This window comes from Branchiostoma belcheri, unplaced genomic scaffold (genome assembly GCF_001625305.1).
Source record: "Branchiostoma belcheri isolate BF01 breed outbred unplaced genomic scaffold, Haploidv18h27 scaffold60, whole genome shotgun sequence".
Classification (NCBI taxonomy): domain Eukaryota; kingdom Metazoa; phylum Chordata; class Leptocardii; order Amphioxiformes; family Branchiostomatidae; genus Branchiostoma; species Branchiostoma belcheri.
Window position 1 is genome coordinate 1,915,391 of NW_017804243.1, and position 24,981 is coordinate 1,940,371.

The window sequence follows — 24,981 nt, forward strand, 5'->3', positions numbered from 1 at the left end:
GATTGTAGTAGTTTCTGTTTGGGTGTTTGTTTGCTTTCCAGACATTTCACCACTAAGAAGAATAACACCAGACAGATTTCAGCCATGTCACTTTTATTAAATATTGACATGCATATTTTGCAACATGATTTTTGGTTCCACAGTAATGATCACAGCTATAAGGCCACAGCTGTTACACAGTGATTATATTGCAGCATCGATACATAATTTACAGCAAGGTAGCATTAATTAAATGGAAGCATCAGAGCAAGTACACAAAATACGTCAGGGTTTCCAACAAAAATACCTTTCTGTAAAAACTGTCACACCATATTTCTCACCACATACACATTTGCATGATTTATATGACTCCCAGATATGAATATGAAATTATTAACTTGCCTTGCTTTTGGACTTGTCTAACTGAACAAAAGTCCCTAAAAGCAGGCTACGTTTACCTGAAGACAATTTCTTATAAGCTTCCCTTGGCATCTTTCTTTCACATTTTGTTTCATTTTAAAAACCTCCAAATAGACCCAGTTCACACCACTGAACACAGCAGTATCACACTCCAAAGAACCAACCTGACTTCATGCACAAACTTAGGTAAGGCCACAGTAATTTAATCTATTAGTTCTCAGATTCTCCCACTTCATATTTTTCTGATTTGCAAAAAAAATTTGAACAAAAAGGTTTGAACTGACTACAAAATGCTTAAGAAAGTCATTGAATGTCTTCCTAATCGTTACCGTTTTTCCATCTATCAATGCAGTAATTTGTGTGAATATTACAAACAAGCCTGGTACATTGACTTCATGGCTCCTATCAGCATTCTGGCTTTCATACGACACCTAAGCCTTTTTTTTCTGCAAAAATCTGAGAAGCAACAAATTAACTTGGTGTGGCCAACAGTCACTTAGAATACTTTTGGTACATACAATAACAGTACAGGTGGGAAACCAACTTGTCATGGATTAATGTTTACATGAAGATCACATGAACTTGTGCACCAGATGATAGTTATTTCGGTGGTACCAACTTGCATTAAGTCCATCAGATGGACTTTACATACTCACAATTACACATTCAAATGCAAACCACCCCGTCATACAAATGCCAAGCTGGGCAACTAAAAGTTGCTTACATCAAGTGGGTCGATTTCTATGAGGAGAAATCAATTATTGAGATGTGACTGGAAAGGAAGTTTCCATCTTTCTAGCTGACTGTACAGTAGCTTCAATTAACAGTCACAAACGTGTACAAAATGCACTCACTAGGCTGTTTTGGACCCCCTATGGCTGTGATTTAGCTCCCTACACTTGTTTTTCGAACAGCCTAGGGGTGTTCCTTTTTGTGGCCCTTCATAAATCTTTTTAATAAAACTAAAATTTGCCTTTTAAATGAAACTATAACAGAGGAAAAACATAACTTTACAAAAAATGTCCCTCAATAAGCAGGAAATAGCATCTCAGAGGGTTATAAGTTTTAAAATTTTTCAGACAGAGAATTCCAGACATACATGTAGGAAGATTCCAGTGAGGGAACATGTACTGCTCTATAATACTGGTATGGAAATATCCTGAACAAGAGGGATGGTATAGCAATATTTTGAGGTCCTTTCAAAAAACAATGGTATGAGGACTGATAAATGGTATTAACATAGGTCAACATACATGTACATTTGCATAGAAAGCACAAAAAAGTGGGGGAAGTGACTGAACTACAATTTTCCCCTTACATATTTCTCTGACTGGAGCAATCTTTTTATGTAGAAAACTAGCAAAACCAATACCAGTATTAGACATTACAACTTTTGTACAAATATACCAAACTTTCCTTTAGCAAAGGTAGAAAATCAGTTGAAGGACATCACAAGGTCATAACACACCTGTCCAGCAGCATTTGCTATTTACAGTGTTTTTTTCTTCCATACAGTAAAAAAAAAATCAATTACATGTACCTGTACATCATAGCCCTTCCAACTCATGACCAAACCCAAAGGACTGAAATGAAAACAAGAAGTAACTGACAAACATATTAGTAAATGTATGGCTGTTCATTATGGTCATTTATAATATACTTCAGAACTACTAAAGTATGACTGATCCACCTCAACCAGTACAGAAGTTAGCACCAAGTATCAACCCTTTATAAAACTTCTTGTTTACTGATCATTACAGACTACACAGAATAAATACTTGCTGTAGGACACCAGTGACAAGTACATGTATGCAAAAATGGACAAAAAAGTACAATTTGTGAGAAGTTTCTGCCCTTGCTCTCTTCAATAGAAAATAAGAGGCATTACAACTCAAGACTGGAACTCAAACTTCATATTATGATCTATACAGTACAGTGCCTATCTATCTACTGATTACCTTTCACAGCGTCAGCTTTCACAAATTTGTCCTCCAAAAAAACAATGTAAAGAAACTAAAAATGTGACATTTGCAAAGCAAAGACATCATATCTACCTTCACACAGTCTGTTTATTCTTACTTCAACACATTCATATTTATGGTGACCCTCCAACTCTGTCCTGCCACTTGCTACATAATCATTAATCTACATGGTGTCTGCTACAGCACCAGTTACCATGGTGACAGCCATCAGGTCCAGGAGAAGAAGGCAAACGTAAAAAGACCTGCTGCTGCATGCATTCTTACAAAAGTGAACTTGGTCCTTGAGAGTTGACTGAGGAGTCCTGTTCTATATCTCTTGGGTTGTTTGTCATGTCTCCATCACATAGTGCTGATCTACATGAGCTGACAGGTGCTGTTGTACCTCCTGTGGCAAAGGAAAAGTCACAACAGCAAATGAAAATCATAGTCATGAATGAATACAAAGCTATAATTGGTGTTTGTGATAAAATAATATGCTATTACTGAGATTTGACAAAGTAAAGTTTAACTGTAAGCTTATCACTTACAAAAAGTCAAAGTGTCAACAAATGTTAAGAAAACATTTGAATTTGACTATAATTTCAAAGTGTTTACCTTTACAATAGTCATGAACTATTAAGCTACCGGTATTACTTACTCCGGGACTAAGTGTTTGTCATAAAACCCAATGCCATTGCTAAGACTTGCCAAAATAAAATCTAAGCTTACCAAAGGAATCATACTGTCAACTAGAAAGGTAACATTTGCAAAGCAAGACCAGTACATAATGATTTTATCTCACAAAGTCTAGCCATGGAGGTTATTGGGAAACTCCTTGGTCTACTGATGTTTATTTGTACTCAAAACCATTGTCAACTGCGACCAACCCCTCCCTCTTTGTCCTGCCACTTGCTACATAATGTATGCCAACACAACAGGATGTATGTAATTTCAGAGTGTGTACCTGCATGTTGTGTTTCTTCATGCAGAAGTCCTTGCCACATGACTTCCAGCAGCAGGTGATGGTGTTGTAGTTGGGCTGGATGTGGTCCGACCCCAGGTGCTGCTTCAGGTGCTCCCGCATGCCAAAGATCAGGCTGCAGGTGCGCCACTGGAAATGGGAGCATTTGGTTCAGTTTCTATAACTGGAGCTTAGACTAAAAACCAAGGGTGAACGCACAGGGGACAATAATGCATTGGCACGTGGAGTCCCTTAAGTATTTAGAACACAACAATTCAACTTTGACACTCAAGCGTTCTCTTATTTGGAAACCAACTGGCGTATACACCAAACATAATCATTCCAACTCACCCAACATCTAAAGTTCTTGGTTAGGTCCAGTGGCAGGGCAGTCAAGCTCCCATCATAGCATCCCACATACACCTGAAACAGTAAATACCAATAATCTTGGATCATGGGAGACTAAAACTTTACAATGTTATTACAAATGAGGAGGGACCTTGTTATAAATGAAGAGGAACCATGTTACAAACAAGGAGGTTATAAACAACATTAAGCGACACTCTTGGTATGAAAGACTTCTGATAGTTGCAAAGAGAAGTGGTTTGGAGGAGAGTTAAAGCACGTTAAAGATCCCACTACACTACACGATGTTCAATCACTTATTTACAAGAGTACAGGTCCTTTCTGGTGTTAGTGCTTCAAATTTTACAGTCTGGTCTATTGCAGCTTGTACTTACTGTACAAAACTGGTGTGTTATGTCTAAAGGCAGTTTACCAGTTATGCAGAACAAACAAAGGAACTACGCTGGTACTGACCATGCTCTTGTGCACCTTGAGACACATGATCATGTCCTTCTGTCCCCCGTACACCTGTAGTTTCTCCTGAGAGGCCACCTCAAACACCCGCACCAGCCGGTCCAGCGAGGCTGTGATCATCACCTTCCCCACCACGTGTATACCCGTCACTGCGTGTGTGTGGCCCTTGTAGATCCCCTGTAACTCCCCAGTGTTGATGTTATGGGCCATGACCATGGTGTCAGCTGAACCACTGTACACTAGGTGGTTAACAACCTGTGTGTGGGAAAAAACAAAGATTCTGTAAGGTCATACAAATTCCATTTGTTGGTTCTGGGAATTTGCAGGAATGCTAATGTATTGATGTACTACAAAATTGTTTCAATGGCAACTTAAAACACCACAAAAACCAAAAGTTGTGCAAGTCGTGCGATTCTTGTTTTAACTGCATTTACTTGTGTAAAATGCGCATAGACATTCATGTAATCGCGCATGGTTTTGCATTACAGATAGCCACTTGTAATTGCAACTATTTAGTGCACATGGTTTTACATTGCACGAGTTTTAACAATACAGTCAAACCTGTAATAGCGGTCACCTTGGCATTGCGGTCACCCGGCCATAGCGGTCGGTTTTTGCCGGTCCCTTGAATTTTTCCCATTGACGTAAGCATTAAGAATCGCGTATATAGCGGTCACTGTTCAACGCGGTCAGCGGTCACCCCATTCCGGTCCCGCCGGCTGTCAACACCGCCGATAGCGGTCACGGCTGGCCGGCAGTTACCCGCTAAGCACCACGTACGTAACACCACCCGACCTCGGGCTACGGCCGTTAGGACGTTCAATCAAGCCTTGTGATAATTTTGTGGCCGCTACATTATTAAAATGTGAACTGAAATTAGACTCCAGATGTGTATGAAATAAAGGAAAACTTGATTTTGACACAAAATTTTTGCGGTCGCTCGTGTTGACGTCTTTGATATCTGAAACACCATGTCGTGCGTGCCGCGGTGCTTTCAGTGGACTCGGCGAAGATTGCGGCAATCATCCTTACAAAAAACTTACGAATATCCATATTTGATTTTTCGATTCCTTGAAAAGCATAAATATGTTGCCAACTTCCCTTTTTCACGGGCATAATTCAAGAAATTTGGGCTGAGAAAATGCGTTTCGTGATTTTTCAAAATGGCGCAGGCTGCAACAACAATCAGGTCAATTGGGGTCATCGGAAGACTCCATTGGTTTGGAGGTAGATGTACCGACTTTTATTAAATTTTATAGCATCAAATGGCGTGATTACATTACAAAAATATTTGGAATACATTATTAAAACTAATTTCTATCGTAAACTTAAGTCTGTAGTGAATATTCTACAAAATATGTAAGCCTGAAAGGAGCACTATTTTTGTTGACCACCACATTGGCATAATGGCAGAGGCAGACAACCCACGCCGGAAGAAACCCAAGCCGTAAACAAAGGAAAGTTTTCGCTACGTTTTCATGTTCAAAAATGACCAAAAAACGAAAATAAACGGCAACAGATGAACAATTTATTTTGCTGTTAACTAAATGGACAGCATCTTGGTACAAAAAAAATCTTGTTTACATGGTTGGAATTCGTTGTGGCGATGTCGGTCATGCGAAGCACTCACCAAAGAACAAAAACATGGCGATGTCATAATTTCTCTTCCACTTTTCGACTTACGGTACTAGTAACGTGGCGATTGCGGAGAAACGATGGCAAAAGCGGAAAGACAGACGTCGAACTTATTCCACAAGGTGGATGTGATTCAACTGACAGCGAGTGAGAAGGAATTATCGGTCGAAGGAGCTTAGATTAAAGGAGTTTGCAGTCGGAAGAAACATGGCTTGGAGTCGACAGAAACTTTGTTGCTTGATTCGCTTTCAAGTTTTCTGTAGGTAACATCGATGTTACACGTACACAAGAACAGTAAATGGCAACCAGTGATTTTGTATATTTTAGTGGGAAGGTTTCATAGTCCCAGTAGATCAACTGAGTATCATGTCGAGTGCATGCAGTTTTGATATATAATTTTTTTTTCAAGCCCACAACTAAAGCAAAAGAACAACAATTGAATTATAACATGTAATGTTACATTTGAAAAGAGACTTACCTGTGCAATGAATGTTTTCATATGTTTGAGAATAAAGACATAAATACATCTTTGTTCAATGGTACTGAAAGCATGTGTCACTTGGGGGGGGGGGGGCAACTAACCGCCATTTCTCTATAGTGGTCACCTGGCCATAGTGGTCAATTTTGGCCAGTCCCTTGAGTGACCACTATAGACAGGTTTGACTGTATTACACAACTTTTACATGCCTTTCAATTGCAATATAAATGTGATTATACACAACTTTTGCACAAGAATTAAACAAGCTGAAACCGGGTGTCAAACACGTAGGAAGGTCTGTACTGTACACAATCCTAAGCCCCTACCTGCATACAGAGCGGTGTTTTGGAGTGTCCTGTGAGAGTTTTCAGCAGCAGTCCGTCCCGAGCGTCCCTGATGGAGATAGTTGCGTCGTACGACCCCACCAGCAGCAGGCGGCGCGGACCCTCCATCCCTGTGGTGATACAGCTGATGGCTCGCGGGGTGTGGCAGTCAAACTTGTCCATACACTTCTTGGTCTAGAATAAAACCAACACCAGAAAGGTTACATTTGCAAGGCAACTCCATAATGTTTACCTTCTAGCCTAGCAAATTTCTGCTCAGTTTATTTACATTCAAATATATGGAACCAATCGTGACAGAGAAGACAGAAAAGAAAGATGTACAGTATTTACAGGGTCATTGTACCAGGGAAATTCTCCTAGCTCAATTACAATGAACAGTGGAACACGGCTAAATGCCCTGTCCTAAGGACTGCGACCTTTTCCTATAGTCGGGTGAGAGAAACAGTGATAGGTGAGTGTATGTAGAATATTTTAGGGTTAAATTCTACTGGTACACTAAGTTTAATCTCTTTCCATATCTTTAAACAGCAATTTTTGTCTGTCAAAGATGACAGATTTGGGAAACTTTTTGTCTGTCAAAAGGAGCAGCAAGATGGATGCTGACTAGAACACTGGTGTGAAATCTCGGGCAGGGGTTGGACTACATCTGTCCTTACCTGTGCATTGATAGAGATGACCTGACCGTTGCCCAGTCCCAGGTACAGGGTGTTCCAGTTCTGGTGCATACACAGCACACGGTCATCCAGCTCATACTTCAGTACACAGGCCGCCGTCTGGAAAACACAAACACGAACTAAATACATGTATCAAGATTCAGTGTGAAATAAAAGTTCTAAACAAGATCTACATGTATGTCACTATGTGCCTCCAGATGTCTTACTGAGGGACAGCTGCAGTGTAAAAGATGTCAGTTAGCTTGAGGAATGAATGCACTACTTTATTCTAAATATCATAATTCATTGTGCCAGTGAATGGGTGAGTGGCCAGGCTAGCAGGTTCAATCCCTGGCATTCCTTGATAGATGTTCTTCCATTGGGAAACTCAAGCACTTAACACGACTTTCCTCCCTCCATCATGTCCCTCTGACATCCTCACTCTACCGGTATGTCTCTTTGACATTTATGCTGATAGCAATGTCTGAGTCCATAAACTATCCAACCTTTCCCTTCTTCCCCTCACCTGCACGTTGTAGCACCTGACAGTCTTGTCACTGGAGCCTGTGTACAGCCTCTCTTCTCCACCCTGGCTCCTCAGCACCTGCAAGAGACAATGGAAGGTTCAGCTTCTCCATGATTTACTAAATAAAAATTTTTATTATCATGTATCATTGCTTAGTCAAAATTTCAGAGTCTGAGGAAATTGGACATGTTCACAGAACTTAATCTTCCTAATGGTGGCAAGTGCATCGAGGAGGGGCAAAGACAAATGATTTAATAAGTGATAAGTTCACGGTAAAGAAGAGACCATGAAAACAGAGAACATAAAAGTACCATGAAAAGATCAGGAATTACACTTTTTTACAGTACATGTATTTAAAAACATTAAGTATGCCAGTTGTTCCGTTCCCTCACCTGTAGACAGTTAATCTTCCTGTTGTGTCCCCTGTACACCTGTGTACACTCTCTACTGACCAGACTCCAGGCCTTAGCCACCATGTCTGCAGACACACTGTACAGGTAGTCTCCTGAGATCTGGGACCAAAAAAGTGGTACATTGTACATTAGTTACTACAACCATCCTATAAGTTGTAGTATATTATTATATATATATTAAGTATAACAGTAACTGTTACAGTCAATCAGGAAAGGAAGTTGCTGTCAGCTTTTCAATGCCAAGCAGGGTTCTCACTAGGCTATTTGAATCAACCCTATTCCAAAGCATACTGCTGCTAAGGCAAAAATAAGATGTTGAGATGTAATGTACTAAGTTCAATCAAAGTTCATTACATCTGTGAGGCAAAAAAGCGATGTCGCTGATGAAAAAGGGTTGCTTGTTTTTTTATCGCAGGCTGGTTCTAGCTACATGTATTTATTGGTGGTACCTAAAAATAAAGGGACTCGTCACGTAGCTTCTTTTGGGGCTATTTCAAATGCTTAAAGTATGGAATGATTAAAAAAATGTGATAAGAGATGGCAGTAAATGTCATTATCTCATACAGAATTAGTTTTCGTTTTGCCACCCTGAAATTATATTGGATGTGGAATGTTTGAATGTAAAGATGAGTACCTGAATAGCCACCACTCCTGCAGTGTGCCCCACAAAAGAACCAGGAGTGTGGTCCTGAGTCCTGTTCACTCCAGACTGGGCTGGGTGGTCAGACTGACTGGACGTCGGGGTCTCTTTTACGTTCCCTACACTAGAAGCTAAAATAAGAGGGGAAAATATAACAATTAGATCAAATTTGCAAGTCAGAATGTTGCAGCTATCCATATGAGGATAGATATCTGTGAATATCTGTGAATAATTTCATCAGGTTGGTAGGAGACCTTTGTACGACCAGCATGTGAATATGCCGCCCCAGCGTGGCACCCCGGACTAACTGCGGCACAAAGAGCAAGGATTGAGGTCATCCAAAGACGAGCATGCCGCATAATCCTAGGCTCCGCGTTCACCTCTTACACCGAGGCTTGCAGCAAACTGGACCTACCGACATTAGAAGTCTGGCGCCGAGACATCTGCCACAACTTTGCTAAAGGACTCATATGCATTAAGTCAAACACATTCAGAAACTGGTTTCCTCCTTCCCGCGGCGATGTCAGCTCCAGAGACACTAGAAACAAACACCTTCTGTCCACATTCATAGCACGAACAAACAGATACAAGAACAGTCCAATTCCGTACATGATAAAACTACTAAACGAACAGTAACCTCTCCACATTTAGAACATTATTACTATATGTAAATATTAATATTTGTGCCAAATGCCAATTTGTATATAGCCTTGTCTCTTGATGTGAAAAGTATGTAATTCAGCCACTTTATTTGGCTGCCATGTACTTTTTAAGGATCATGTTGATGTTGATCAAATAAACCAGTCATTCATTCATTCATTCAAGAGACTGTGTAAGAAGGGTCTTCATTCAATGTGTGTTTTTACATTCGACATTTTGGTGAGCATTTGTTATCTTCTTTAGGGCAGCAATGACTGTTTCATTCTGATTCATTCCAATGTAGTAATCTGTTAATCAGTACTGTTCTTGACATGTGACAACACTGTACATAATAAAATTTGTTAATCTGAATCGAAAAGTGACATTGTAGTTGGACATCTACATTTAGACTTACCTTCTTTCTTCAACTGCTTCCTGATCTTTTGTGCCACAGCTGGCTCAATCAGCAGTTGTTCTCTGCAAAAATGTCAAAATGCAGTAGAAACTATGACAACTATAAACAACATTCTATGGGAACTGAATGGTTAAATAATTGTTAAGGTCTAGGATTATAACATCTAAAACTAGATATTTACGTATAATTACTTAGTTCAACATAATACTGTGTACGATTGTTGTGCAATTAAGTTCTTCTACTCTGTAAAGAAATGCTGATAGCTACAAAGACCAGACCAGTGCTAACCTTGACAGTGTAGGCAGCCTTGCTCCTTCAGGTGGGGATGAGTTAGTAGTAGACATGCCCATACAGGTGGATGATACCACGTTCTGTTCTTCAGTAGGGGACGCAGGACGGCTGGAGGTCACCTGGTCTTGTTTATCCTCGTCATCCGAGTCTATAACCAACACTTCCATCGCCCGTTCCGGTACGTCGATCAGCGAAACGCTCTCCGCGGGGCTGGCCGGCCGCTCTCCCTGAAGCTGTTCCGTGCTGTCCGGACTCTTCATCTCCTTCCGAGGCTTGGACAGCGCGCTGTCCACAATCTCTGAGAAGCTGTCTCTGTCGGGACGCTGTTCTGCACTCTGCGCCCACGCGCCCTTGCTTGCGGACTTTGCTGACGTCTTTTTTGCTGATCGAGGCTTCCTTCTTGGCACACGAGGGTGGTCGTCTGGACTTGTCTCGGACGGCGCTGCCTGGAAGAACGGCTTTCTCTTCTTCCTCTTTCTCTTCGTGCCCTTGGAATTTCCCACGCTGTCTACACTGGACGCTCTGCTTGGCGGCCTCATGGTACTGTCAGTTCGTGCCTCTTTCTTTTCCCTACCCTTTTTTTGTCTCTGTTGTTTCTCTGTTGTGCCTGCTGCACTGTCTTTTGTTGACGTACCGGGCTGAGCAAGCAGCAAGTCGTCTACACTGCACAGAGTACTGTCACCGCTGCCCTTTTTCCCTCCGTGTATGGACACCACAGGTGTACTCTGAGGGGTGTTGACAATGTCTTCACTTTCCTGTAGGAAGTGTTGGGAGGCACTTCTCAGCTGTTGGAAGTTAGCAGCCAACTGTTTGAGCATGGGGCTCTGGTACTGTCCCTTCTTTTCTTCTGCACTTACCTCTACCTCCATCCTAACCCCAGCTGGTTTCTTTTTCTTAGTTTGCTGTTTTACAGGGGATGGTGTGTGAGTCTGCGACTGTTCTGCTCGCTGAAATCTAACGGAGGAAAGACAGGTACGGTTCTTTCCCTCTACGGTTCCCACTACTGGAAAGCAGCGGTACCTGGTGAGGTATTGACGGCAGGTTGGTCAACAAAACCTTCGTTACACGAGCTACGGGCGGTGGACTTTGCAGACTGGTCTTTTTGTTTAACAGTAGACTTGGCAACGAGAAGGCTTGCATAAGATCCTGATCTAGTACGGGCATCGGCGAGAGATCCCGACATCAGGAACTCCGGTGGGGTGGCGTACTGACTGACGCCCTGCGCAGACAGACTTGTGGGAGACACGGGTTCCTCCTTCACTCTCACCACGGTGGTGTCTCCTAGGGAAAGGTTCAAACTGCTGTCAATCTGTACTGTAAGGTTGGACTGGAGACCACTGGTGTTAGCTGATGGGGAGATGGCACTTTGGTCTAAGGCAGACAGAGTGGTGTTGTGCGTGACGGCGGCCTTGCTGCTTTGGTCCATGGCTGATGACGAGGGGGGGTGGGGAGACTGGTCCCGGGGGGTGCTGTGGGTGGGGGAGGCCACGGCGGTGGAGGCTCGTGAGTTGGAGGCGGAGCTCCGCTGGGAGACGGCCCCCTGCAGAATCTCCAGCCTCTTCTGTCTCAGGTGAGACACCTGCTGAACAACCTGGAAGAAAAGATACAGATGTAAGGAACATGTCTTAAAGGGACCAAAAGCGATTTCAGGGCAGTTAAGCTGGATTTTCAATTCAATTTACTGGTCCTTTTTCAAACATAGGAGCTTAATTCCGTCTATCCTATAGCATAATGATATCTGTGAGTGTGAGGCAAAAATGAGATGTCCCTGATCTCAAATTCTATTGTAGGTTGGTTCTGTAGCTATCTTTTGGTTGTTCCAAAAAAATTTAGGGAATTCTTTCACATTGCTTCTTTTATTAACGATACATCCACAATGTATAAAGTACAACTTGTTCCAATCTGTCTTAAAGTGAAGAAAGAGTAAAAAAATCAATGAAGATGAACATATGATACGTACATCTAAGTATGTGTTTGGATATCACAAAACAACAACTAGACTTTCAACATTCAAGTCTCAGGTAAGGTCGAATGTACGAATATACTGTAATTCTCTTTGTCTGTGGGAAATGGACATGTTCACGGAACTTAATCTTCATGGTGGTTGCAAGGGAGAGGGGGGCAAAAGATGAATGATTTGATGACAGCAAAAATAGGTTCACGGTACAGAAGTGACTGTGAAAACACAGAACATAAAAGTGAAAAAAATCACGAAATACAGTTGTGTAGGATTTTCCCCACCTGAGCTTTCTTGACCTCCAGTTGGTGCAGCTCGTCCACAGCCTTCTGCATGATGACCTTGACCTCTGCGATGCGCTGTTCCACGGCTGACTGTCTCCTGTGCAGCGCCTCCTCCTGTAGGGAGATGGTCAGCAGCTGGTTCAGGTTGACCCGCGGGCTGGTCTCCGGCTCTGAACCGTCCGGCGGCTTCCTCTTCTTCACCTGGTCCTGCTGCGCCGGTCCGGCTGTGCTGCTCGAATCTTCCGCCGCCTCGACTTCAGCGTACGTCCTCTTGTTTCTCGTGTTCTGATCTTCTCTGTTCTCCTGAAGTTTTATATTTGTTTATTGTTTAGTTGCATATCAAAAACAAAAGAAGACAATTTGTAGTAAACGATATAAGGAGCAACTGGAAACCTAAAAGATTTATTAGGGGTTTCCCATTAAGTGAAATTAATAACCGGTATATATTTACTAGACAACTACTTATGGTAAATTACTGATAATTTCAAGACACATACATTGTAAATAACATAAAGAAACAGTAAGAAAAAGCAGATCATTATAGATACACAAGAAAATAGGGAAAACCAACTAGCATTAAATATGAAATAATACAATCAAATGAGACATCAAAACAAAAACAGAAGAAAAATCAAATTGCATCAATTGCTTAAGCATAAGAACAAAGTTTTACCTGTGGCGAGGCTGCTACAACATCCGTATCCTCTTTTTCCTGCTTGATGTCACTAATGCGTGGCAAGGGTGCTTCCTTCTGTGGTGGGGCTGGCACTGGAGTCTCTTTTTCTGCAATGGGAAGCCGCACTGGCTCCGACTGTTGTCCCTCTTCGATAGAGCCGGGAATATCGTCTCTGCGCTCAGACTGGACTTGCTGACCGTCAGACGTCTCTGTGTCTCTTGGCTCAGGTTCCTGTTTTACTACCTTGGCTGTTTCTGTGTCAGACTGATGGAGGCGAGAAGGAAGGACAGTCAGATCTGTGGGTTCTTCCGATGCTTGCGCCAACACACGGCGATGCCTCTGTACTCTTACTGAGGAGCTGGAACTTGTCCGAGCACTCGGCGCTTCTTCCAAACTTGGGAAGTCGTCAGAAGTGGGCTCTACCTTCACTCTAGTCCCGCTCCCCGCCGTACTACGGTCCTCAGGCCTTTCCGCCGTTTCTTGCCCCTCGTGGTCGCTGTCTGCGGTGATGTTTAGCTCAGCCGCGGCCTCGCTGATCTCCTTGAGCTGTTCCATGGACAGCTCGTGCAGGGCGATGTCCTGCAGGTTGATGGTGATGGCCTGCGGGTCCAGGTCGTTTGGGTTACCGGAGAGGGAGGGTGGTCCCAGCTGGAGACCAAACCTGGGAAGTCTGGTCGCTTTCTGTTTTTGGCCCTGAAAAAACAACAAAATTGCATTGCTGTAGGGAAAAACTTTATTTATCATGTCTCTCCAAATGTCAATTGGCTAGATTTTAGATTACCTGACGAAAATAGATAGAGTACTCTATTTGCTTCAGGTAAGATTGTGCTGCCTGCACTGGTAACATTGAAAATTACCCGCACCAGACAAATTTTACCTCTACCACTTAGAATTTAGGAAGTGTGGATCATACTAAAAACTGTTCAGAACTGAAAGCAATTGCCATTACATGTATTTGTTTATACTTCATATGTGGTGACAGTCAATGCAGGTAGACATCAGTACCTGTATCAGTACCTGTACAAGTATCTGCACAGCTCCAATTTTACTTGCCTATGCAGGTGATATTTCCTACCCTGACAAGACACACAAGTATGCCACAGTACAATGTACTTGACTATGAATATGACTTCCACTGACCTGCTGATGCTGTACCAGTTGGCTCCACTGCTGGTGTTGTCTGTTCCGTGATTTGGGGGAGTTCAGGAACTGGATGAGCGCCGAGGGCAGTCCGGTCTCCGTGACGTCTCCCTTCCGCTGACTGCTGCCCGGCTTCAGCCTGCTGCGGGCTCCCGCGATGTTCGGCTGCATGGTCCCGCTGCCCGCCTTGTTCTTGGCGGTTAGATACTTCCCCAGTTCTCGCTGTAGGTGTGGCGGCAGTTGGAGTTTCTCCAGAACCTTCGCCGCAGCTCCTTCCGAGTCACTGCCGTCACTTTCGCTGGTTCTCCGGATGCGCTCTTCGCTCGGAGATGCCGCAGCGTTTTCACCAATTCTCCTCCCGTCGCAACCGCTAGGATTTCTAGAATGCCTCTCGTCTGGACAACTAGTGGACCTCGCCAGTACTGCAACACGGGTGGGTTCCCCGCCCCCGATGCCCCTCGCATCTTTGCTTTTCAAGACATTGGTAGGAGACTTAAAGGAGTCCTGAGGATAAGGAGGGAAGGAAGACTTTGACTCAAAAAAGTTTGAGTGGCCGTACTTAGCCCTGAAGGCTTCGAGAGAAAAAGTTCTGGGAGAATCTGGTGTAGCTGTAGTAGTAGAAGTAGTAGTAGGTGATGAGGTAGTTAGAGAGTTGTCTTTTGTTGCATGCATTGATGTTTCTGTAGTAAAGATATTCCTTACTGAAGCTGACGTTTGGGTAGAAGAGGGTGCCTGCGACATCAGTGCAGGACGGCTGCTTGTTGCAAACGTTTCTGGGTTCTGGTCTGTTGCTCTTTGTGATGAAGAGGCAGGCTCACAGGGGATGTCTTTTGTTGGCCTGCTGTCTGTGTCAGAGATGTCCCCAGCTTTCTTCCCATCCCTCTCAGGCAGTATCTGCAGGTAGCTGCCATCATGACCAGAACCTCCCTTCCTTTCACTCGCCTAAAAACATTAAGACACATTCTATTTATTATTATATTTACCCAAAGAACGAAAGCACATTGTTTCTTCTTAATATTATCCCTCTTCTTCTTCTCCAACCAAACAAGGTCAATGACCTACACCAGACAGCTGTTACCATGGTACATGTGGTTCTGTATCAGACACCCTTGATGATGGATAACATTTTGTAGCAAGTGTCAGGACATAAATGGAGGGGCTGGTCACCATGTATGAATGTGAAAATTTTTTGCTGGACTAGACCAGGTGAAGGTTAACAATAACATAATGAATTTTCTTTGCAAATGTTACTTTCTAGTTTATTCTGAGATAACACAATGCAACAATTGATTTTAACACATAAAACACTGATTAACCAGTGAAACAGCGATATATAGAAATACACACATGTAGCATCAAGTATAACTCACCTCTGGAGGTTGGGGGACTGGAGCTTGTGTCTCTAGTGGGAGGGACGGCACAAAGGGCAAGTCTGGGCGAGTACGTCCTGCAAAGTTTAACAGCGACACTTCAGAATCTATCTTTAGTACAATCTCTAAGAATAGAAGGACTTACTATGTATACACCACCTGCACTTGCAAATGCAAATGTTTGATATACAACACTGGTGAGCTAGAACATATGTGCTTGTGCAAGGCTTGAAATCCTTTTTTCTGCGTATCTGCACCAGAAAAGTTTTACGTGCACCACTCAGAATTTAGCTTCAAGTTTGACTATAATTTATATTGTCACTTTCGGTCGCCAACGATATTAGCAACACTTGAGTACCTGGCCGCTCATCGTTGCTGTCTTCTGTGTCCATAGAAACTTCGTTGTAGTCATCGAGTAAGTCGGTGGGGAGGGGGGCAGTGCCTGGCTGTCTGGCTGATTTAACATTGTCCTTAGTAGGACAGGACCACTGTCGCCTCTCTTCCTGCTGTTTGGACTGTGTGGAAAACAGGAACAGTTTGTTGACAGTTTGTTGAAACCTTACACCAAGTTTTAGCCCTGCCCTATTACAGCACATCAGGGGTGTATACCACACGTAAGCAAAACCCAGAGAGTTTTCATGGTTTTTCTTGGATGTTGGGTCAAAATTGCATCAGAATTTTGCCCATTGAAGACGATATCTTTTCTGACACTTAAAATCTGTAAATATGCAAATAATACCAGTACCTTTAAAGAGCCGTTCTGCCAAAGTGCTATGCACATTATGGATTTCTCGACCCCAGTAAAAAACTACATACCAACAATAAAAAAATTTATCAAACCCTCAGTAAATTATAGCTGCAAACACACATATTAAGATTTAAAAAAATACCTTTCCATGGAAGAATACAAAATGTATCTCCTAGCCCAGAGGGCCTGAGGTAAAAATTACAAGAGGATATAATATCAGATGGACTTACCTGATCCTTCTGTACACCAGGAGTAGACTCTACCTCTCCTTCCTCTGTCTTCCCTTTCTGTTCTCCTCTGGGTGTCAGAAACTTCTCCATCCTTCGTTTCACCTTCTGTTCCAAGGGCAGCTTCTCACTCTCACTCTCTCCCTGCCTCTTTGCCCTGAGCAGATTGCCCAGGTTCTCTGCCCTACTGAGTACTTGTTGGACATAGGAATCCCGATCTACTGCCTTATTGGCCTTATCTGAGTCAACGATTGTGGGCCTGAGAAGGTCCTTTTCGGTGGGCTTGAAACTACCTTTCCTCACCTTGCTTAGCTCAAGCAACGCGGCTTTCATGATGGGAGTTTCTACGGATTTCTTGCTAGAACCGTGCAAGGTTTCGCCCCGTCTTTCCGTATCTGACGAGCTTCTCTCCTTGTTAACGGCTGTCTCTGCTTTCTGTGCCGCTCTGAGGTTAGAGTCAGACTCTCCTTCGGTTTCGGCAGATTTTGTTGCTTCTAATTCTAGAGCAATGTCGAGCGAACGCCTTCTTTGAGAGGTCTGCCCGTTTGTCCTTCTAGAACCTGGCAAAGAATGGGGTCTTTCTGAACTTGGATGCCTTAGGCGTTCCCTTTCTCTGTCTTCTGGAGTTGCATGGCTTGACCTAGACCACCTGTACCTACTTGAAACGCTAATGTTGGCTCTGGAATCAGAAGGGGTTTCCATGTTACCTGATTGCGTACTGTCTTGAGCTGGCTTTTCCAGGTCCCTCTCTGGTACATTTGGGTCTCTGTCTCTACCAACAGGATATCTATCTCTCTCTTGGCTCATACCAGCAGACGGCCTTCTTTGATGGGTAAAAGAATCGTCCTGCGTGTGAGGTGCATTTTCTCTTCCTCTGGCCCTGTTTCTTAAGTCGTACGGAGAATACCTCCTTTCGTGTGACCGAGACCTTTCTGTCTCCCGGCTGAACCTATGACTGTCTTGTCTGTGCCTGTTGTTAGGTCCAGAGTACTTGTAGTTAAAGGCCTGGAAGCCATCCTCGTACGCGAACGAGTCTACGTAGTAGCAGTTCTGCGGCGTCTGCTGCACGTTGCGGTGGTACGGGGCTGGGGCATGCTGGGACCACTGCTGACCAACCGCAGCCTGGTACTCCTCACCTGGACTGTTCCATCTTGGTGAGGTCGCAGGGGGAGGACCGACGTGGCTTCTAGTCTGATCTTCCCAACGTCTGTGTCCTCCCCTACCCCTACCCGGTGTCTGGTGAGGGTCTTGGACGTCCCAGCGTGTCTGCCTGCCCCTCCCCATCCCCTGACTACTACCCCCTGCCCCACTCCAGGCATCTTGCCCCTCAGGAGTACCTTGATAGCTTCCCCTTCTGCTGGAAGACCTGGGAGTTAGCTGCTTGCCTTTATCGGGAGGGGAGTCTCTCCTGTGAGATCTAGAGTTGTCCCTGTGTGCAGAAAAATATGTAACTTGAGAATAGTGTATGCACAAGACTTAATCAACAACACAAATTTTGTGTTGTTGGAAATGTTTGGGGGACCTGTAGCAGGGTTCTAGCAAGTGTCCTTTGACAGAATTTTGCCACTCATAACAGATAAAAGTTTTGCCCATCTTTGACAGACAAAAATTAGTGTTAAAAGCTATGGAAAGAGATGTCATTGATTAAACTATTCAAGCTTAGTCTACCAGCAAAATTCGCCACTCAAAATGCAAGAAATAACTTTTCAGATGGAGGTTCAAGATTTTTATATTTTCCTGGGAGGCTGGGAAGCATGCCCCCAACCTCCCTAGGATTGACATGCGAGCTCGACATGATGTTACGTCAAACAAAAGAGATGACCAAAAAAGTTTCAGGCCTGCTAAGTAGTGCTGTGTACCTAGACCCATGTTCAGATCCGATTCAAGTCCTGAGGTTTTTAGGTTCAGGTCTGGACTTGTGACTCTGGACCTAAACCAAGGGCATATACGAAATATGGAACGGACTTCTTAGTGAACATTTCCCAATGGAAAATATGGGGCATCTTTGCCACAAAATTTTCCTACAAGGGCGAGACTGACACCACTTGACGATGCCCAATGGCAATGTTTTCTTTTGTATAATGTCCTTGAATAGATAACAAAATTTGCACTGCAAAATCAATCAATCAATCAATCAAGCCGCAGAATCATGGACATTATAATGTCCTTAATCTATTGAAGATTTCAGGTGATTTAGAATAAAAAGGGGAATGTGACATTTCTTTCAAATATAAGTCTGGAACTGGTTCCAGGACAAGTAAAAAAAAACAAAACTTTTTTTTACTTGAACCTACACATTTTTACAAGTCCAGCAAACTGGTACACAGCACTGGTGCATACTGTGATCTATATTCTGACCTTTCCCTTGGTGGTGAGACCTTCTTTCCCTCCAGACGTTTCTGTCTGTTCTGTCGGTGTGTATCAGAGTTCAGGTGTTTGACATAAGCTGACAGACCCACACAGGTCGTGTGGCACAGGGTACAGTCATGGGCAGAGTTCCTGACAAGGAAAAAAAAAGTTTCTAGTCATTTCGGAACCTATCAATGAATCATTTTTTTCTGCAGTTTCAGCAAAAATTTATAATTCGATTGGGAAAACGAAAGGATGTGGAAGACAACTTACATGTAACTGTGCACTAGCTCAAAATGAAATGACAGATTATTATAACAGCAACACTAAAAATACAAATGTATATACAAGATGTGATTTCAATATCATTATACTTGAAGTTGTACTTACTTTCCATGCTGGGCCTCATACTCCTTATGATGAAGGAGGCTCCAGCTATGTTCTTCCAACTCCTAAAAATAGTAAAATTAACAGTAAAAATTAAAATAAAAGAATCAAAAAAAAAGAGTATAATCTGTACAATCATTTTCTTTTTCAACTGAGCTTGAGTAACTGCTTTTTGGCGTATTTCTTTTTCAACTCCAAAGATAAAAATGACTTTGCAGAATCGACAAACTACATATATACTGTATAACTATGACTATGAGTATGAATTTTTGATCATTGAATGTTGACATGCAGTGTTATCAATGCAATGATTTTGATGTTGAATTTCCATTGCAGTAACTTCAATGACTTAGCATTGCAAGATATTACAAAAATAAAATATAAGTTACATTACTAATACCTTCCCTTTTCAAGAACAGAATATACTATTCTACTTTCAAGTGTAAAGAAGCGTAACATCATACGATTCAAGAATGTGTTCCATTTGTATTGTAACTTACCTCTTTAGTTATGTAAACTATCTTGCACAGCTTGCATATGATTTTTTCCTTGGCCATGGTGGTTTTACTTCAACCTTCTGAGAAAAGGCAAAAAATTCATAAACATTCACATTCTACCTGCATCATTCAACATTTAGGAAGCATGGATTATCCTAAAAACTGTTTAGAAACTATTACCATTATTTATTTATACTTCATCATTGGTTTAATATTAATCATAGCTGGTAACACTCCATGCAGTAGATAAAAATACACATACACTGTACACCACTTACTATATTCACTTACTTTTTGTATTACATGTATTTATAAATCCAGTACATCGACCGGTGCAGGTAGACATCAGAAATACCTGCCCAGATCCAGATTTACCTGCACTTTTAAACCTGTATATACAGGTGTTTTTTCCAGCCCTACAAATGGTGGTTATAGTTATACTGGTTTGACATAATAGATAACAGGCTAATTAGTATGTCTACTTTGGTGTCACTAACATTTTGAACTGAAGTGGCTAAATAGGCTTAAAAGATAAGTGTCATAAATCTTGTCCAAACCACTTGGGTGTTGTCTAAACCTGTTTATACCAAACACTTAGGACAGATACAAAGACTCTCTGGAGGGTAACAAGTCCTCTAACACGGAATGTGATATAGCTAAAGAGCCAAAATACCGAATAACCGTTCCATGTTAGACAACAAAGGCGAGTGGACATACATCGTTGGCTACTCTAAACATGTAACTCTATCCGCCACCTGCTAAGTTCCCATGCTTGTCAAATGTTTCATTCTGTATTTAACTATTACAATCGCCATCTGTACAGTTTGTCAACATGAGGTCCGTGCCAAAGTCATAACAGATCGATTTGTGACCTTGTAACAACTTTTAAATCTTACCTCAAACACTCCAACAGGCCCTTCATGTCGACCCGGATACCAAACAAGAAGGGTAATATTACGTGCCGCCGTGTACACATTACTTGTATACACTACCCAACGGTCAAAACTGCCGTTCATTCAGCTTGGCACCTTAGATATGCAAATGAGCGTCTTCGAATCGGCCGCGTGCTCCTTAGCACTTTTGGCATTTGATTATACCGTATAACGTTTATCGTTCAATTTTTCATGCAGCAAGGGAATTGTATAGGTTAAATCTTACACGAAGGCTTAACTTTTCACTACACAATGGGACAGAGTGAAGACAAAGACGGCTTTAACTGACACAAAGTCGTAAAAATAGACTAGAGCGCCGCCATTTTGGGTCACAACGTGGAGCATGACGGGATACCAATCAATTTCTTACGACAACTTTTACTAAAACCATTGTTCATTGGCTACGATTAGCAGCTGGTCTGGATTCTAACCAATCGGATGTGTTATAAGTAAAACCATTGTTTTGCCAAGTGGGCACAGTCCAAATACACAAAAGGGAGTTTTAACCATTTTGCTGTTGTATATTTCATAACAATAGCCCATCAACATTAATAATCAAACATTTAAAGACTTAAAGAAAATTGTAAAAAAAAAACAATTTATCTTAAACGTTCATTCTTTTTGGCAAAATGTCTGGAATATTTTGACTGTGAAAAAAAGATTGGATCTTTTGTTCCATTTTATTAGAGTGGAATATTCCACATGACGTGTCTCTTGGGGGCGGAAGTGGAAGAAGTTGGAACATTTATGTTGTAAGACCCGAGGCAGTGTAACTATAGTTAGCCAGTGCAGAGTGGCCGGATACACCTTTGCTTCGGCCCAGAGTGCGAAACTTTACAAGAAGTAAGAAATCACGGTAAGTCTGAGCATTTGGTAGTTGTCCTTTGACTGTAACACAGTCAGAGAGGCTGTCGAAGTCATTTATGTCTTGCCAGGGCAGGCTACGGAAGGTTGACATTTTGACCAGAAGACATGATGACCTCGTCGTTGGAACATTTGATATGAGCCAATTATTACACGTTTTATATCGCCTATAAGCTTGGTACTGTAGTAAATACAAAATTTATAAAAGTTGTTGCAGCATACGAAGCGAAGGCTTTTTGGCAGGGGAGCACTGATGATGTAAATTTATGATATGTTGACGGATAAAATTTGCTTATGATTCGTGGTACTCTAAAAATCAAAGCGAACCGAAAAAATTATTGTACCGTTTCCGTAGTTTCAGATTCTGCAATGTCCGAGATCAAAGTAAATTTGCCAGAACAATTATAATACTCCTGATGTTGACACATATAACGCGGTTGCTCTTTAGATTTGTGTTGACAAAGTTCCTGGGAAAACGATGACATGATGACTTAAATCATCAGAAGAAGAATGGTCGTGTGCGCCATAATGGTATTATGTGGAACTGCTGATGGAGTAGCCTGGGTGCCAGACTGTTTCCAGGGCTTGCACAGGCCAGTTCCTCGGCTACAGGGCCAACATGCCCCCAAGGAAATTATACCACAGCCCCCTCACTTAGGCCCAGGCACGTTGGGCAACTGTAGGCCTTGGTCTGGCATCCAGGCTACTGATGGAGTGCTAAAGGCCGTACCAGGACCTTTGATCTCATCTCTTTTGCACCTGTTGACAGTCTGTGCAGCAAGTGATGCATGATGTACACATGTATATCTGATAATATTTCCATGCTAACATATATTAAAGGCGCCCAAAACAATTAGGGCAGTAAGATTGGATTTCCAATGTCAATTTTCTGGTCATTTTTCAATGTAGTAAGTTGAATCAACCCTAACGAATCCTATAATAGCATGCTGATATCTGTGACAGTGTGAGACAGAAATGTAGAGTCGCTGATAGAAAACAGTTGCTTGTTTCGTATCATAGGCTAGTCCTAGCTATGAATTGGTGGTACCAAAAAATAAAGGGACTCCCCACTGCGCTATTTCAAACGCCTGAAGTTTAAAATGATGACAAAAATGTGGCAGATTTTATTGTCCAGAATTTATTTCTTATTTTGCCACCCTGAAATTGCAAATTAGAAGCCTTAAAAAGTGTTTACTCTTGTGATTGCACCTTCAATCACCCATTTGTTATGCTGCTTTTACCAGAGATTGTCCTATGTTTGCCTTGCAGCAGATTGTGTGAAGTGATTTGGAGGTAAATGCTGCACAGTGTTGCTTGCCCATTGTTTATTTATCATTGTCAAGGGGCATGAGTCATGATGCCTGGTGGTAGGCCTGACACTGTTTTTCAGGAATGTGGATGTTTACTTTCACGGTTTCAACAAATACAAAGACTATGTCGAGAGCATTTAACGCCATGTCCCCTCCATTTGTATTAATAATAATTACTTAGTACTGAGTGATAATATGAATTGAAGCCAACTTTGATGAACTGTTAGATTTGGAACAACAGTTGGCTTTTCGACAAATTCACAGATGACAATGCACTTTGATGTAGTAAATGTAGAATTTGGTCACCTTGTTGCCTCCATTTATAATTTATTATTATAATGATAAGTTCTGAAACCAATTTTTTTGAATGATGACGTGTCAGATTTGGCATTCCAGTTGGCTTACATCCTTTAGAGTAAATGTCCATAATGTATATGACACAAGCTTATACACAAAGACCCTTTTGGATAGATGTCAACCTATCTTCCTGGTATGGAATTGTTCATATTTCATATACCAAATTTGTCATGGTTACAACATTAATCAGCAGAAAGAAATTGTACTACTAGTAAACATTTGTAGGGCGCGAAATTCATTTTGTTTTGCTGCCAGTAGCACCAGGTCATCTAACCTATGAGTTCAGGTACACAGAAATGATTTTGGCTGCACAACATATAGAACAAAGTAGAAATTGCCAGCATGAAACCTTTATAAATTATGCCTCTTTTCTGCTGCAGCTGGAATCTGAAATTCTGTTAAAAAATCAAAGTAACTAATACAACAAAGGCTGTATTATTTGTCTCTTGTGTTATATATGTAAAACATGTAGCCACATTAACACTGAACAATAGTCATATTACCTTTCATATTGTATGTTACCCTGCACTACATATTGATATAATGAATGTCTTCAACAACTTCAAAGTTCAAGTGCACTGGTGCACTCAGTCAAAAATACAGCTCCTGAATTATAGGTGCACAAAAGTACAGTCTTGTATGCATCCAGTATATACATACGTATTTGAAGCCCTGAACATGTAAAGGAACTGTCATCAGAAAGGAATCCTAGTTGCAGCATTCATGTGTACATATAACCACAGAATGTTGATCGATATGTTTGCCTTTTGAGATGGCAAAACTATCCTATTAATCATTCATACAGACAGTGTCTAATCATATCATACCAGCTAGATTGTCAGTTCAGTACCTTGTGTTATTATTTATGTGGTATGCATAATATATTATATCACATTTGGCTGATAAACGAAGATGGTAGTAACCAAACATTTAAAGTTAAACACCCCATGCAGTTCCAATGCATTCAGGATAGTATCCAATTCACCACGATAGGCTGGCAGAAAAAAAGATACCTGTAGTCGGGTACAGTTAAGAAAGTTTGATTAAAATGCCTGAAAAGACATTAAATATAAGCACACTCAAGCCTAAATCTCTGCCTGGAGAGTAGCAAAGGACATAAGGAAATAAACAAGAAATTGCTTATATGTGTTCAGCCTTCAGGGCACGTCAAATATGTGCAAGTGATAGCACTAGAATGTTGTTGTATGATAAGAGTTACATGAGGTACCTTAAGAGAGTAAGACTTAACATTAACCATGGTTGAACTTTGGAACTATACTCAGAGCTCGAAATACCACCTGTGTATGCAGGTTAGTGCAGATATTTCTGATGTCTGCCTGCACCCAATTTGCACTGGTGCATGTACTGGGTTTATATGTAGGTGTATGTGGATTTTTATTTTCTACATTGACTGTTACCACCAGTATAATGTATAAAGTAAAATCCTAATGGCAATGGTTTCTGAACAGTTTTTAGTATGATCCCTACTACTAGAAATTCCAAGTGGTAAAATTTGTCTGGTGCAGTAACTTTCAAAACCTCCTTACTTTCAATCAATGTCAACCTGCACCTGAGTGCAGGTATGCAGAAAAAAGTAATTTTGAGCCCTGATCAAAGACAACTACGAAAAAAAATATCTTAGTTACTTCAATATTTCTTAGGGACTGTACGATATTTACCGGGGGGGAGGCTGGTGCAAAATGGTCCGG

The 24,981-nt window shown here is 41.8% G+C and overlaps 2 protein-coding genes across 3 annotated transcripts in view; one reads left to right on the forward strand and one right to left on the reverse strand.

Moving 5' to 3' along the window:
- Positions 1 to 224: 224 nt before the first annotated feature.
- LOC109482785 (zinc finger protein 106-like) lies at positions 225 to 21,093 on the reverse strand. Its single transcript, XM_019785620.1, is given in 23 exon segments — positions 225 to 2,766; positions 3,325 to 3,471; positions 3,673 to 3,744; positions 4,141 to 4,395; positions 6,580 to 6,771; positions 7,254 to 7,370; positions 7,777 to 7,854; positions 8,169 to 8,288; positions 8,824 to 8,960; positions 9,884 to 9,945; positions 10,172 to 11,120; positions 11,123 to 11,765; positions 12,416 to 12,718; positions 13,089 to 13,784; positions 14,232 to 14,735; positions 14,934 to 15,173; positions 15,602 to 15,678; positions 15,960 to 16,116; positions 16,580 to 18,005; positions 18,935 to 19,075; positions 19,316 to 19,377; positions 19,813 to 19,886; positions 20,706 to 21,093. Coding segments are annotated over 22 exon segments (6,492 nt in total). The 5' UTR covers positions 19,870 to 19,886; positions 20,706 to 21,093; the 3' UTR covers positions 225 to 2,709.
- Positions 21,094 to 21,432: 339 nt separating this feature from the next.
- LOC109482790 (synaptosomal-associated protein 25-like) overlaps positions 21,433 to 24,981 on the forward strand; it is a 23,980-nt gene continuing 20,431 nt past the window's right edge. The window contains exon 1 of one of the 2 annotated variants that reach the window (XM_019785627.1): positions 21,433 to 21,594. The gene's annotated coding sequence lies outside the window, so the exon portion shown is untranslated. Of the gene's footprint in view, positions 21,598 to 24,981 lie in introns of both variants that reach the window. The other variant, XM_019785626.1, reaches the window with a different exon arrangement.